This window comes from Amblyomma mixtum, chromosome 3, assembly GCF_055824585.1.
Source record: "Amblyomma mixtum isolate Tamu chromosome 3, ASM5582458v1, whole genome shotgun sequence".
In the NCBI taxonomy this organism is placed as follows: domain Eukaryota; kingdom Metazoa; phylum Arthropoda; class Arachnida; order Ixodida; family Ixodidae; genus Amblyomma; species Amblyomma mixtum.
The window spans coordinates 426,500,787-426,516,022 of NC_143014.1; the positions used below are offsets into that span (position 1 = coordinate 426,500,787).

Genomic DNA, 15,236 nt, shown 5'->3' on the forward strand with positions numbered 1-15,236 from the left:
ATAGCCTTTCTCGCGCAGCATATTTTTTCATTTGGTACCACTCGCATTTCTAATGCAGAAAATACAGGCGCCGTTTGTGTATTTTATTATGTAGAAGTAGTTAGCGCTATTTCGGCTACGATACCAATCGCAGCGGCAGCATTTTAAAATATGCAACGCGGGAAACCCACCTGAATTAGGTTTTAAATGCGTGATTTTGACATTCAGTATCTGGAACAACACTGCCAATAAAAAAAAATGAAAACTGGACTGAACATTCATGTTGACGGTCTTCAATTTCGCAGTGTAATATTACCCTCCCCAAAAATAAATAATAACACATGTTTTCCAGTTTTTTGTTAGTCATCTAATAAAGAATCTCTATCACGTACACAACGTCCACATTGCTGTACAATACACCTGCAAAGACCGCGCTGTCTTATATCCCACACGTTTTGAAATAAATACTTGTAAACGTTAAAAATCATGCTAATTTATTTAAACTGGCGTGAGCAACTGCTGTGGTATGTCGGGTACGGTGTCTGAAAGCTCAATATGTTTGATGAGAGGCGCTGTAGTGGAGGGCACCGGAATAATTTGAACCACCTGTGGTACCCTAACGTATAGTTACATTGCACAGCAGACGACATTACGTACTCTGGCCCACTTAGAACCTGACGTTCTCACGTGTTGCGTTCGTAATATCCGACGTTCGTAGTAAATTGACTGTGCTTATTATAGACAAAATACTACCTCAGTCAGAAGTTGCGTGTATTTGTTGAAAACTGCGTCATGTGAGTCCATTTCTCTAAATTACACACTACTGCAGGACTTTCCAAGCACTCCAGGGTGGTCATGTTCTCCTCGCCTATACCCTTGTCTATTTAAAATCTTCCTGAAATAATTTCGGTGTTATTGATCTCAGAATAAACTCGCGATGATATATTACTTAACTGGATATTTTTACCTTATGCCTTTCGATGGCCCTCAAAATCAAACCGATATCCCACGTATGGAGCAAGACCAGTTTGCATCCTTGGCCGAGGTTGCCGAAGATGACCCAGAAGCCGGCGATGTGCATGACTGGGGCTGTGCAAATGACTGTGTCGTCCTTGTCAAACACTGACGGGCCAAGAAGCCTGAAAGTAATTTCCACACTTGGTTTGAGTTTGGTTTTCACTTGCCGCCTCGTCCAAGCCGGCACTTGAAAATACTAGTATCAATACCTGCGTCAAGGCTCTGAACACGAGAAAAGTAAACCGTGTGTTTCATACATGGCTATTATGCCTTTACTTTGTTTTGAAGTGTTCACCACGCGAACATGGCGAATAGCTAGATATCATTTGAGGCATGTGAGCAAGTCACGGGAAGCCCGCTTGGCAGAAGAAAAAAAGATAATTGCTATCAACATAAACAATAGAAACCAAAACGATACTGAGCGGCTAAAACGGAGAGCTAGGCAGTGGTCTCAAGCGCCGAAAGCTGAGAACTTGTCTCAGCTCGTATCTGGAGTGCGGGTCCACAGCCAAAGTGGCAGCAGCGGTGGCAAAACCGGCTCATGAATTCACTGTCCACTGTTTACGCAGATTCATTGTCGGACGCTTCTCTCGGTGTCAGCCTGCGGGGTGCTGACCTTTCTTCTGCTGAGCTGCATCGCGCTGAGCCGCCAGCACGAGTGCGATTCCTTGGTCTGCAGCTGTCTTTCACGGTTTGAATGATTCGCCGTTAGCCGCGACTTCCATTGCTGTGCTTGGCTATAAAGCGACCGACTCTGAACGGCTGCGAGTCAATGTGAGCAGCGGCGGCCTCACCGGTGCACCTACTCAGTATCGTCTGTTTGCGCAGCTTAGCCCACGCTTTTTGAAATTTGCTCAATTAATCACAGTGTTTTATTTGTACTGCCGATGCTATCACTCGCGTTCAATTTATTCCTTTCCGCTTGCTTGCTCCTAATTTTGTACGATGCCGACTAATGCGGAACTGTCAAGAAAAACTTAGGAGTTGGAAGCCAAACTACTATAGCGGATGGTTGACGAAAGTAGTACGTCTGCTCAGGTAAGATCTCGAAAACGCTGAAGGTCAGTGACTTTCAACTTGTTCAGACGGCAAACTAAGCAGGATGACTGAATATATATATCTCACGTTGTAAGTAAATTCTTGTTAAAAATGCCGACCACCGGAGTGAATGCCAGAGAACTGAAAAGACAGGCTGATGCTTTGATGTCCAGTGCTGTCTATATGAGGTCACTTGTTTATAAACTTCGGAGGAGTAAAAATTCTTCATTGATTTCAGAAAACAAAGCAATTCAAAGCTAGGAAGGCTGACTTTTTAAACAAATCTCGAAAAGCCAAACTCTGCCCCAGAGACATTAGAATATCACGAACATTTGCCTGACCTGTTCCTGTGAATAATCATCTTACACCAACTAACAAAGCGCTGTTATCCGAGGCACTGGATATCACAGAAGAGACAAAGTGGATGTTCCTGTGGACTGAAAATTTACATACTGATGCTAGAAAGACCACTACGAGCAACCTTCTGCGAATTCGCAGTCAATGTGACTTGACAAGTATTGAACCATTCATTTCTGTAGCTAAATTTCCTCTATAACTTAACCAATACGGCTCCTGTTTTAGCGCCAAGTAATCTGAACGTAGTTTTAATTTATTATAGGTCCGTTATCGTTTTCAGTGCTAAAAGCACCTGAAAACATTTTGATGAAATAGATAGCTATCTTTCTCTGCTTACTATTGCCTTAAGACTAGTGTCTCTCACAGAAACATGGTTAATTCCTGGCGTCAATAACCTTTTCTGCTGCACTGCCACAGACCAGCAAGTGGCGATGGTGGAGCAGCCAGTTATGTTTTTGCTAAATTGATTCACAGACAGGATTTCGCTTTGACTTCAACTCAGTGCTAATCTGTAGGAACTTGTTTAGAACACGGATTTCTTGGTCTTCCGGAAAAACTTCGTGTTTTTTCTGCATTTAGCCATCACTAGAACCATCAGTAGCTAATTACTGCAACGCCGTTGATCATGTTTTACATACTCTCACTTAAAAACAAAAACTTCATCATTACGATCGACATCAATGTTATTTTACTCCGTAGAACATCCCCGCACTGTGTGAACTGCACTAGCACAGATATAATTTTGGTTTTGAAAATTTAATGAAACCCCTACTCGTGTCGCACATGACGGTGGATGCTAACTCATTGATCATGCTCTCTAACTTATCAACGGCACCAGCAACTCGTGTAAGCTACGTTGGCATTGTTAATCACTGACGCACACTTATATGCTTTGATTATATTACAGAACCCTGTGCACCCTCAGCCACTATAATCGTTTGCAATGCGAACAAATTCTTAAGAGCGTTGTTAACACCGACTGGTCTACAATCAGGTCACATAATGGTCTATAGAATGCCTTTTCCAGAATTTTCTCACAAATTTCAAATTACATCCGAACTATTCACATGAACAAACATCCAAAAAACAGCTGCAGTTCTTCTTTATAATCCTTGGCTCTCAGAGGAACAGTTATCACCTCTGCGAAGGCGTCAAAACATATAAAGAAAACAAGAAATAACGACGGAGAGCATAGCGTTAAGGTGGGCAGTTGGGCGAGTTGAATCGGTTGCATGATGAATCATGATGAACGAAGAAGCAAGACACGCCACGAGCGCTCGAGTGGTGCCTTGCTTTTTCCTTTCGTCCTGTTCTTTTGCGCTAGCTTCGCCACTATTCAGTGGGGTTACGGGCAAATGCGCATTGGATGCGCAAAAGCACTTGGCTCTTCACTTCGGTTTCGGTTCGAGGTTCGGTTTTCAAGGTCAAGCAGGCTTGAGACAGAGATCGGCGAAATCGGCGAGCGGGAGTCTTAGTGCTGTAGCGCTAGAAAAGGCCTTTGATCAAGAAATTGCATGCTAGATAAAAAAAGATGATTAACAACATTACTGCACAATCAAACGCGGCCAAACGGGTGTACATTGAACGGACAATACTTGAAGCAGATATTAGCAGCTGTGCCACCTTGTCACCCAGAATTCGCGCACTTTTAGTGGGAAGCTCCCAGACACCCTTAGAGCGTGTGGGGGTAGCGGTCTCGGACTCTAAGGAGATGCCCTCGACTTAGCGTGGCAAACTCAGCGGAGACCAGCTACCAAGTGACAAGAGGTTTTTGGGCGTTCGGTGCCCAGCTTTCGCTGGTCGCAAGCCAGAGAATGGGTCGGAGCCAAAGGTTCACAAACAAAACAAAGTTTATACAGCAATTGAGACGATACAGAGGATTACACAATCACTAGTACAAACACATACAAAGTGATTAACAGAACAATGCAATTCGTGCAAAGTTAAACTCGAGAGAGAATACAATTCAAAGGCAATATTGCACCTGAAGTGCACTTACACAAGAGAGAGTTAAACAAACAAAACACAATTTGTTCACCGGGCACTGCGGCAGTCCGACGACCCGAGTTCCACGACGATGCCGTCCCGCAGACTGGCGACCGTTGCCTCGTTGGTCCGATGCTGGCCGAGTGGTGTTTTCCCCGGGAGTCGAACGGGCGCGCTTCGATGAAGCTTAAACGGCGGTCCGGACTGACTGATAGCGGTCAACGTCCTTCTTTATAGGCTCGCTCTCCCGTCTGTTTGTTGTTCGCGCCCGAGTAGGCGCGCACATACACGCAGCATTGGCAGTGCTGTCTCCCTTTCCTCTTCTCACCGGCCGCGCGTCCCCATTGGTCAGAGGTCGGGGGTCGCATCTCGAAGTTTCGAGCGTGTTCTTGAGTGGCGCCGACGCCGACGGGCAAGGGGGACGTGTCTTAGTGCACGCAAGGCTACGCCCTTTCCCCCCGTCAGCTGTAGAACCGACTGGCATGTTCGAGAATCTTCGGCGTGGATGACTCATTCCTTCGGCGAACGCCGTGGCGGTGGAGAGAGAGGCACGCGCTCGGCGGGGTCTTTCCCTCTCTCCCGTTGGGCTCGCGCCGCGAGACGCCGTGCGCGCGGCGGTTTTTCTTTGTTTGTTTCTAAAATACGCCGAATTTCGTGACACACCTAGATAAGAAGATAGCGCCTACAGCCCGCATTCTTACCAAAGCATGTCCATGTGTTAGCCTCAACACATTGATGGCATTGTATTATACCTTTATTCACAGTCACTTCACTCACTGCCTAACATGTTGGCGAAATACTGCTCTCACGTTACATCAGTTCAGATAATCCGCAATAAAGCCCTAAGGATTATTACATCCAGACCATCCATTGATAACGCCACATCTCTTCTGCGTGCCAGTAATATCTTAACAGTTACATAGCTCACTGAATTTTATCTGCCTATTTTGTCTTCATGCTATTCAACAGTTATTATGTGTCACAATCATTTTACACAGCCTTACAATTCTATCATTACTGTTCTGTTTCTAACAAAAAGTTACTCTTTTAAAAGTTTGCACTAACTACGGCAAGCAGATGGTTCTGTTTTCCTTTGGCATTGAAAGTTCATCAAACTTAAATCATTTTAAACAGGAACAAAAGAGTACCTAGACAGCACTAGTTAACGATCCTACTATTTACTCTGCTATCGTTCTCAGTATCCAACAGCATGTTACTTTCTAATGTAGGGATATTTATGATATCGTTATTTTCATGTTACTTTCGTGCTACCCAATACTTATTGAAGTTTAAGCTGGCTGTGCTAATTTTTACGTTAACTTTGATCACATGCATGGGACCTTTGACTGTTTGCATTCTCCTCTTTGTTTTACTCATTTTACGATTATGATCTACATGAGGTCCCCTTACAATTCCCGACTATAGGACCTGTTTTAGCGTTTCAATCTTGTATTAATTTTCAAAATGACTAATAAATTCCGGATCGTGATTTTGATCACATTGTCTCGGTACCAGGAGTGCTTATCGGGTTGGCCAGATGATTACAGGGTGAAGGTGCGTTAAGTCGAAGATATAGCAGGATTCGCAGACTGTATATTCAGGACGCCCTTATGGCAGAGCAAGCTGCTAAAAAGATAATATTGACAGCCCAGCTGCAATGTTAACAAGTATCTATGCTATACTCTGCTATGAACAACATAAATGGGAATAGCTAGCAATACATAACGACCAAATGTGCTGTTTGTTTTATTTTGGAGTATTAGTATTGCGCATTAACAAAGGAAAAGCTCCGTTCAGGATTACCGGTGAAGTAGTGCCTGTTTATTTTGATCCACTACCCCGTGATACAAATAGTTGCTACTTTGTGCTTTGTCATGTCATTGCCTCTGTTATGCTGTGCGTGATGAAGTTTTGGTACGACCAATCCATTCCTTTGGACGCTATAACCCAGGCTGAGCCAATGCCTGAACTTGTACTGTGAGCCAGGCGGAAGCTCTCTTCCAGAGCATTGGTCTGACCAGGCAGAAGAGCTTGTACAGGCGCGGAAAAAAGTAAACGGAGCACGCAACTGTCTTCGAATATTTTTTGCGTGTCACCTAATTGAAATTTCCAGCAGTGGTACGCGCTTGCTGGTAGAGGAGGTTGGTGGGCTTTTTTGTAGACAAACAACGCTTCTTCATTAGCAATGGAGGAAGCGTGATTGCACTTCGAACGCAATAGCACGCTCCGTTTACTTATGGCCACGCCTGTACATTTTGCCACGGTGGTTGCGGCTCTAGCAAAGATCAATTGAAATAATCCTCAGTACACCGCCTTCCAAAAGCTAGCCGCACTTTGGAAGCCAGAGCTGGGATCAACAAATCGAATCATGAATTCTAAAATCCGTAGGCACGCAAGAGCAGTATGCGAGTTATAGTCTCAAAAGACATTTTAGGCCATGATAACCCATTGTACGACAGCGATAACGCTGTTGAATAAATCAGCGCTGTAACTTAAGAAAGTAGGTTCGAATTAACACCTCGAATTTCTTATTCATTTTGTGGCTTCCACAAAGATGCCAATTCGTAGAGAGATAGAATGTATGGAGATTGTGCTTACAAGCTGTGATCAGCGATGAGTAGCATGAGTGAGAGCAGTATTTATTTATTTATTTATTATTGATACCCTCAGGGCCAAAGGCATTTCAGAGGGAAGTGGTTACAAATTATAGAAAGAGAACAAAAACAAAAATTCAACATACAAGCGTCATGTTCCTGGTTATACAATTCAATAAAAGAAGTAAGCAAAATATGTAAGTACAAGGTAAGAGAACAAACAAAGGAAACTAAAGGAAACAAAGGAAATGGAGAATGATAAGTGCATTTGCTGCGAGTCTTAGTATACAATGTTAGCTAAATTGTTACGGAAGCGCAGGATGTCTTGAATGCAGGCTGTCAATCCGGGAAGGTGATTCCAATCTGCTGATGTACGGGGAATGAACGACTAAGAACAAGCTTTTGTTTCGTGCGACGTTATACCGACCTTGTGAACCTGATCTAGCCGTGGAGAGATGAAAGACGGAGGACATATCAATTCATCGCGTAGATTGGGACAGTGGTAAAAAATTTTATGAAATAAACACAATCTTGAAAATTTTCGACGGGAGGCTAAGGGTGGGAGGTTGAGCGTATTTTTCATGGAGGTGACACTTGCAGTACGATTGAAGTTCAGTAGGATGAAACGGGTGGCGTTATTTTGTACAAGCTCGAGTGCATTAATTGAATTTGCGTAGCTGGGGTCCCAAATTGCAGATGCGTATTCTAGTTTACTACGGACAGGGGTTTTATATAACATGAGTTTTAGGGAGGTTGGGGAATTGGAGAAATTCCGGCGTAGGTAGCCTAGCATGCTGTTAGCGTTGTTAATTATGACGTTAATATGGAGCGACCAATTTAGAGAGGAAGATATATGAACTCCGAGGTAGCGATATGACGTGACGGCCTCCAGTATGGTATTATTTAGAAATATGCACCTGTAGTAGATGATGTGCGGGAGACACGTAAAACTTTGCATTTAGAAGAATTAAGTTGCATTAACCATAAGTTGCACCATGCAGATATAGCAAATAGATCATTCTGTAGAGCGCACACGTCGTTAGTGTCGTTAATATTATCGCGAAAAATTACGCAGTCATCAGCGAATAAGTGTATGTTCGTGGTTACGCAAGAAGGTAGGTCATTAATATAAATAAGAAATAAAAGAGGGCTTAAGACGGATCCCTGTGGCACTCCAGAATGGACGGGGGTTGATGGAGAGGTGGCATTGTTAGCAGTTACGAACTGAGTGCGGTTGCAAAGGAAATATTCGAGCCAGGAAAAAAGCCTCGGATCAGGGTTTAGTTTGCTTAGCTTAAAAAGTAGTAATTTGTGGCATACCTTTTCGAAGGCTTTTGCGAAGTCGAGGAAGACGCAGTCAGCTATTGAGCGGCGATCAAGGATGAGATTGAGTTTATGCGTAAATGATGCTAACTGAGTTTCGCAAGACAGTCGCTTACGAAAACCGTGCTGCATGTCTGTAAAAAATGAATTTGACTCCAGGAAGTTCGCGATACCTGTGTATAATATGCGCTCCAATGCTTTACATGGAATACTTGTCAAAGATATGGGACGGTAGTTAAGGGGTGAATTCTTGTTACCTGATTTATGGATTGGGACCACCTTCCCGACCGTCCAGTCAGCAGGCAGAGCACCGGTGTCGAGGGGCTGTTGAAATATCTTACAAAGTAGCAATGAACAGTAAGTTTGAGAACCTTTCAGAAATTTCGCGTTGATTAAGTCAGTACCTGGACTGGAGCATGGTTTAAGAGATTCAATAATCTTCTCAATATCACAAGCTTCGATGCAAATTGGATCCATAGTTATGTAGTTATAAGTCTGCGCTTGTGGAAAAATGGTGTTAGTACAATGAACAAAGTTATTGCAGAATGTGGAGTTCAATACCGCTGGGCATTCTGCATCTAGGATGGCAAGGCCATTCTCGTCTAATAAGTTAATGGTATCGCTGTGGCTGGGGTTGACAATGCGCCAGAGCTTTTTAGGATCAGTGGAAAGAATTCTAGGAAGTGTGTTGTGAAGAAAATTATTTTTTTGTGCTTTTAAGGCAGTTACGTAAATGTCGTTAGCTTCGCGGTACGTCTCCATTTTGCGTTACTACCAGACCTTTTCGCAACTCGGTAAAAACGTTTTTTTCGATTGGATAATCGTTTATTATAGGAGTTGTACCACGGGGCTCTCGAGTGGGAACAGATTGTCCGTAATGGTATGTACGTATGTGTTAGTTCTTTAACCTTGGTAACGAATAGATTCCAGTTAGTATCGACAGAGCGGTCATCAAACCCGTTGCAATAATAATCAAGAAAGTCGGCGAGTTCCCTGTTAATGGCCTGAAAATCAGCTTTTTTATAGTCGCGGATCTGTTTAGAAATCTTCTCAGCTGGGGGAGTAACGATGCAAATGTCAAATGAGAACGATAGATGGTCGCTGAGACCTGGTAAGTAAGTGATTTCTGTGGCCATATCGGGATCGGTAGTAAGTATTAAGTCCAGCGCGTTTGCAATGGTATTAGTAATTCTTGTCGGTTGATAGACTAGTTGGGAAAAGGAAAAAGTGGAACACAGGTTTAAGAAATCGGTGCTTAAGTTAGAAGAAGGGTTCTGAACTGGGGTATCAAAAGACCAAGATATATTAGGAAGATTGAAGTCGCCAAGTAAGAAAACAGGCGCCAGGGGGTGTCGTGTCCAACAGCATTTATGGCATCGTGCAAATCATCGAGGAAGTTAGCAGAGTGACTGGGAGGACGGTAGCATACCCCGAAAACAATTTTTGAGTGTCCAAGTTCCACGCATGCCCAGACAATCTCGAGATCTGTTGTGATGTTAATAGCGTAAGACCGGAGTGTTTTACTAATGGCAAGTAATACGCCCCACCCTGACGTGACGTGCGGTCGCAGCGATAAAAAGTGTATCGGGATGAGTTGTGGAAAGTTTCGGTGTTACGAATGTTAGAATGAAGCCATGTTTCAGTAAGTGCAATAATACCTGCGTTACACGTGTAAGCTACGGAATGAAATGCATCACGTTTGTTTATGATACTTCTTACGTTAGCGAAAAAAACAGATGTGCGTGGCGAAGGCGACGACTGCCCACGTCCCCTGTCATGATGCTAAAGGGCGTTTTCGGTGCTTTGGGCATTTGATGAAGTCGACCACGGTGTGTCCTCTTCGGGTACTTCGGTGGGAAATTCCTTTATCAGTTCGACGTTGTTTGTCACGCTGTCGTACATGTAGCACTTATTGTTAACGTAGAGTTTGTTGTGACGAAGCTGTAACTTTGGTGACTGAGGCAGGCTTTTAGCGAAATTAGTAAGTTGCTGGCGCGCGTCACGGGTTGCTGGCGAAAAATCCTCTGATACAGAAATGGTGTTAGTTTTAAAGTTTAGCTCGACATTTCTGATACAAAAAAGCTAATCAAGAAAACAAGCGTTTCCTTGTTCTGCTTTCACTTATATACACTGTATTGAAAAGTATAGAGCCCGGCGGTCAGTTTCTAAACCGTATAGCGGGGCTCTTGAAGCATCCGCATCCTTACCATTCCGTAGGGGGAGGACCACAGTTTCTGTCACCTTAAAGGAGCAGCGAAACACTGCTTGGGATGCCGGTTATATATCAGGTAAATTCTTTATGTCACGCAGATGCTGACTCAAAAAGAATTACAGGAATTGGTGCACAGGAACGGGAGTTATTAAATTAAGAAATTTCAAAATACAAGCGAACAAAATGCTGCCCTCAGCTCGATTTTGGCGGGGCTTCCCATTCCCATTTCGCTCTCCCAATGACGACACTGGGAGAGGTCCAATCAAAACAGCCTATCTGAGCACGTCCCGGAAGTTTCCATGGTTGCCTAATCGCTGTAACTCATTCTTGCCAAGGCTGGCAGCATCGTTTCCATGGTTACAACCATGTGGACGCCCAGCTGGTCCAGCGATGCTTCATCATCACGTTGATGGCGCAGATGGGAACATTGATCAATGGTCTTGCCTAACTTATTCAAGCTCGAGCGCGAGGTACCTTTTAGCATAGCGCGTGCCGCTACTGCCCCCGCGTACCCTGCCCTGCCCCTGCGCGCTGATGACGGGAACGTGGTGCCATCTGGTGGCCACGCCCGGTGATCCTCCTCAAGCTGTCAATGCGCACTGGTAAATGTGAAACGAATGTCTTTTTCTTAGTGCCATTCCTTGGGACCGCAACGAACGCTTGTAGAATGCAATGGCTCGATCAGGTCGATTCCGCCAACCCGTTCTCAGATACAGTGCTGTTTCCTATTTGATAGATGTGTACAGAGAGGTTGAAAGTACAGCGATGCAGAACAATAGCCAGAGCCTATGCTGGTGTTTTTTTTTTTGTTTTGCTTCCTTTGAAGTGCTTTTACATAAGGCAAACGTGTTAGTTTTTTTGATGTAATACAAAGCACAAAACATGACAAAACGTACTGTACATTCATTTATAAACACGACCCGCTGCGGTAGCTCAGTGGTTACGGCACTCGGCTACTGACCCGGACGACGCGGGTTCGATCCCGGCCGCGGGGCCGAATTTCGATGAAGGCGAAATTCTAGAGGCCCATGTACTGTGCGATGTCAGTGCACGTTAAACAACCCCAGGTGGTCAAAATTTCCGGAGGCCTTCACTACGGCGTCTCTCATAGCCTGAGTTGCTTTGGGACGTTAAACCCCAATAAACCAATAAACCAATCATTTACTAACAACAGTTTGCAGTATATTTACTGTTTGTTCAATCATCAAGCTCGCGCTCGATAATGTCACATCCACTGCTGAAAACCGCCACTGTGTGGTGAGACCATCAGCGCCATGAATTTGTTTTTGCGAGCTAAATAAAATATTAAAATCCGGAATATACGCTGCACGACCAAAGCTAATCGCATCACTTTACCTCATTCTATATAATCAACCGGGAAAACAATGCACTGAAAATGTGTTCCGCGGCCCCTTTAAAGAGATCTAAAACTCCGGGGATGCATAACGAGCCACATGGCGTCGCCAGGATGTAGCAGCATTGTGGCAGCAAAGTGTGGCACGAATCATTCTTTAACAGCCTGAGAGCCGTGCTGTGAGCTTGTCCAGTAAATGTCAAGACCAGCTGCAATGAATTGCCTGAAACTGGGTCACCCCCTCATAAAGGTGCCTGTTCAATGTTGTTCTGCTTACCCATAAATTAACACTTGTGCGATGACATTGCGATGCGTGAGCTGCACGCCTTTAGGCAATCCCGTGGTGCCACTTGAGTATATTATCGCCAGCACCGAGTCTGGGCACACATGCGCACGAGACTCACAGTCGTCAAGAGGAGACTGCTTGAGATGCGACAGGCTGGGTGCTCCTACGGAAGCTCCGGTGATAGCGATGATAATCTGGGCAGGTAAAAGACGTGCACACCGATTGAATGTTAGGGGCATTGAAGCAAACAATGCCTATGTTCTCTCTCAACGTTTCTGTAGTTCATCTGTGTGAACAAGACATATAATTGGTGTTTCATCTTGAATGAGTATTCTCATTGTGCGTCAGAAGCCTATTTCGAATGTGTGCTACGCCTCCAACTCAAGTGAATCCCGTGTGTGCATGTTGTTTTGATTTTTCTTTTCAAATTTTATTGTACGATACTGTCAATCTCTAGAGGGATTGTATCAGGGATGGGTACAAAAAGAAAATAGCACATTGCTTAAATTGAAAGAGCGGCTGACAGGAATATCAGAGAGAAATCACCGCAAGTCGAAGCCAAGGGTGGATACAAAGAATACAGAAGCGATGCAATACCCTGAGCTCCAACGTAAATACACAAGAAGGTTGGTGCCCACGTGATACAATAAACTAAATAAAGAAGTACAGTGAGATACATATCAGAAGGCAGATTTACGGTGCGTTAGGTTGAAATACGGATTCTCCAAGGAATGGGTAAAGCTTTTAGGTGAGCTTTGTTGTGTGGTTTCTGGACCAAACTCGTTCGCGAGTGGAAAGAAGAAATAAAAGAAGATGTTGTGCCAAGATAATTCCTGAAGTGTGACAGTGTGTTTATGACGGGCGTGACCTGAACGGTTTACTCTGATAAAGGAGGGATGAATATTGAGGGCATTTCATAGCAGTAGGAATAAAAACTTTAGAAGATGCACCTTTGCTCGATTAGACAGCCCAGAGAGCCACGCGTAATACAGTAGTCCAGTTGGGGGATCAGTGCGGTGGTATCTGTTAAATATACATTGAAGTCGAGAGTGTGACGGAATCCCGTCTGGCCGGGGGGATACATTTCAAAACAAAGAGACGCCGACCAGTAAAATGAAAAAAATTGTAATTGACGTTTCGGCGCCCAGAACGGGCGCCAAAAGAGAAGTTCCCAAAAGAGAAGTTCCCAGGAGTTGTCTACGCCATCCCTTGCGCAGATTGCAACGGTGTTTACATCGGCGAAACTGGAAGTTACAAGAAGCGCTTACAGCAACATGCTCGTGATGTGCAGAAAGAAGATGCCCGCAATAACGCCTTGGCAGAGCACGCGGTGACGAAAAATCACAAAATAGATTGGGAAAAGGCAAGAATCATCGAAAAAGAGAAACTGACAACATCACGGCTTCATCTCGAGTTCCTGGTGATACAGACGACGGCTCACACGCTTAATCGTAACGAGGGCAATCTTAACCCGATATACGCGCGATCCTTACGGCGATTACTATAGCTTTTAAAGACGAACCCTCTTGGTGTGATTCCATTGTGAACAAGGCCCCCGTTCTGGGCACCAAAACGTCAATTACAATTTTTTTCATTTTACGGGCCGGCGTCTCTTTGTTTTAAATATACATTGCGCTGCATGCTTTCTAACATGGCCAGATCCTATTTAATGCATGGGAATCAAGCTATATTGGCATATTGTAGAACAGGACATATAAGGGAGACATCTGCAAGTGGCTTTTGCAATGAGAGTAGAATGACGCGGTGCTTGCTTCAGAAATAATAGTTTGTAGCTTTCTTAGCGACTTCCGGCTACAGTATGTAACTTTGTAATTTAAAATGGCGTCAATTCTGACTGCACAAGCACACAAATATAGCTGCATGCAACTGCAAGCAGGGCTGAAAAGTCTGTTTTTTTCCCCGCACTTCACTATCGGGCGGCGTATTTCTTAGCTTACATTGTGTAAGCACGGTATGGCGCACTTAAAGAGAGATCAACAGTGGCTACATGCGCATGCGGCCCCGTTCAGGAACTTAGGTGGTACTTTACACTTATATAGTCCTTAAAATAAGCCTTCAGCTCTGATTTCAAATCTGGCATATAAGCTGAACGGTTGCATTGAATTGCATGTTCCAAATGTGCGTCAAGCGAACATCTTCATATTTGACGAGAGGCGTTTAAGGGGCACCTTAAGCCGCCTATCACGCGAAGCTTTGTTCCCAGGTGAGGCTGAAGGTGTAGTCTGGGAGAATGTAATGCTCTATGTAATGCCCATATGTAATTCCCTGCTGGGCCCTTAGGGTATTCTGAATAAATAAATAAATAAATAAATAAATAAATAAATAAATAAATAAATAAATAAAACTGTGGAATCTGCAGCGCCGGCACTCTCGCTCATATGTCGAGAAACAGAGGGTGAAGGAGGGCACGATGGGAGCTTGGTGCGGAAAGCGAGGCTCCGCAGCTTTAGGGGAGGTGAAGGTCGTATCATCATGACGACGTTCTCTGAGCGGCAGGGGGGAGTGCAGCGTCGAGCGACGCCTACTTCAATTCTTTCGTCACCGTAAGTCAGACGCACGAGCACGAGACGGGACACACGGCTCTCCCGCGAAGCGTCGTGCTCGATAGCTAGAGCGTCAGCATCAGGCATGCATTGCAGGTGCGCGCTGTGTACAAGAAATGTCAGACCAAGACGCAGAAATCCTGCACGCCGTACAGGTGCAGCCCGGCTATCGCTTAACTTAAAGCATCTCCCGACATAGTGCAAAACTTTTTTTTAGCGTGCTCTGCGCACAAAGCGGATTGGTAATCCTCCACTGAAGATGTATGCTCAAGCCCTGCGGCCGAAATAATCGGAAGGATCAGATTCGCCTCCTGGGCCTCTATTTGGGCTGCCTTCGTGGAAATCACGCTACCATTATAGTTCCTCTAGAAGGGCGGAAGTAATCGTGGACGAAGTTGGGAAAGACGCTTGTTTGCCTGAACAAGCGCCGCAACACATATGATGCCGGAAAGAGTGAATATGAAGGGGTGCCTGGACTCCACAGTGAGAGTCGTACTACATGTATCACATCAAAGCCCACTCCTTC

The 15,236-nt window shown here is 44.6% G+C and overlaps 1 protein-coding gene across 1 annotated transcript in view; it reads right to left on the reverse strand.

Annotated features, from left to right (window-relative positions):
* LOC149357978 (uncharacterized) overlaps positions 1-15,236 on the reverse strand; it is a 107,500-nt gene that overhangs the window by 43,904 nt on the left and 48,360 nt on the right. The window contains exons 4-6 of the mRNA XM_089576696.1: positions 12,150-12,340; positions 3,971-3,985; positions 947-1,118 (exon numbers count right to left, since the gene is read on the reverse strand). Of these exons, the coding sequence (XP_089432822.1) occupies positions 947-1,118; positions 3,971-3,985; positions 12,150-12,340 (378 nt within the window). The remainder of the gene's footprint in view (positions 1-946; positions 1,119-3,970; positions 3,986-12,149; positions 12,341-15,236) is intronic.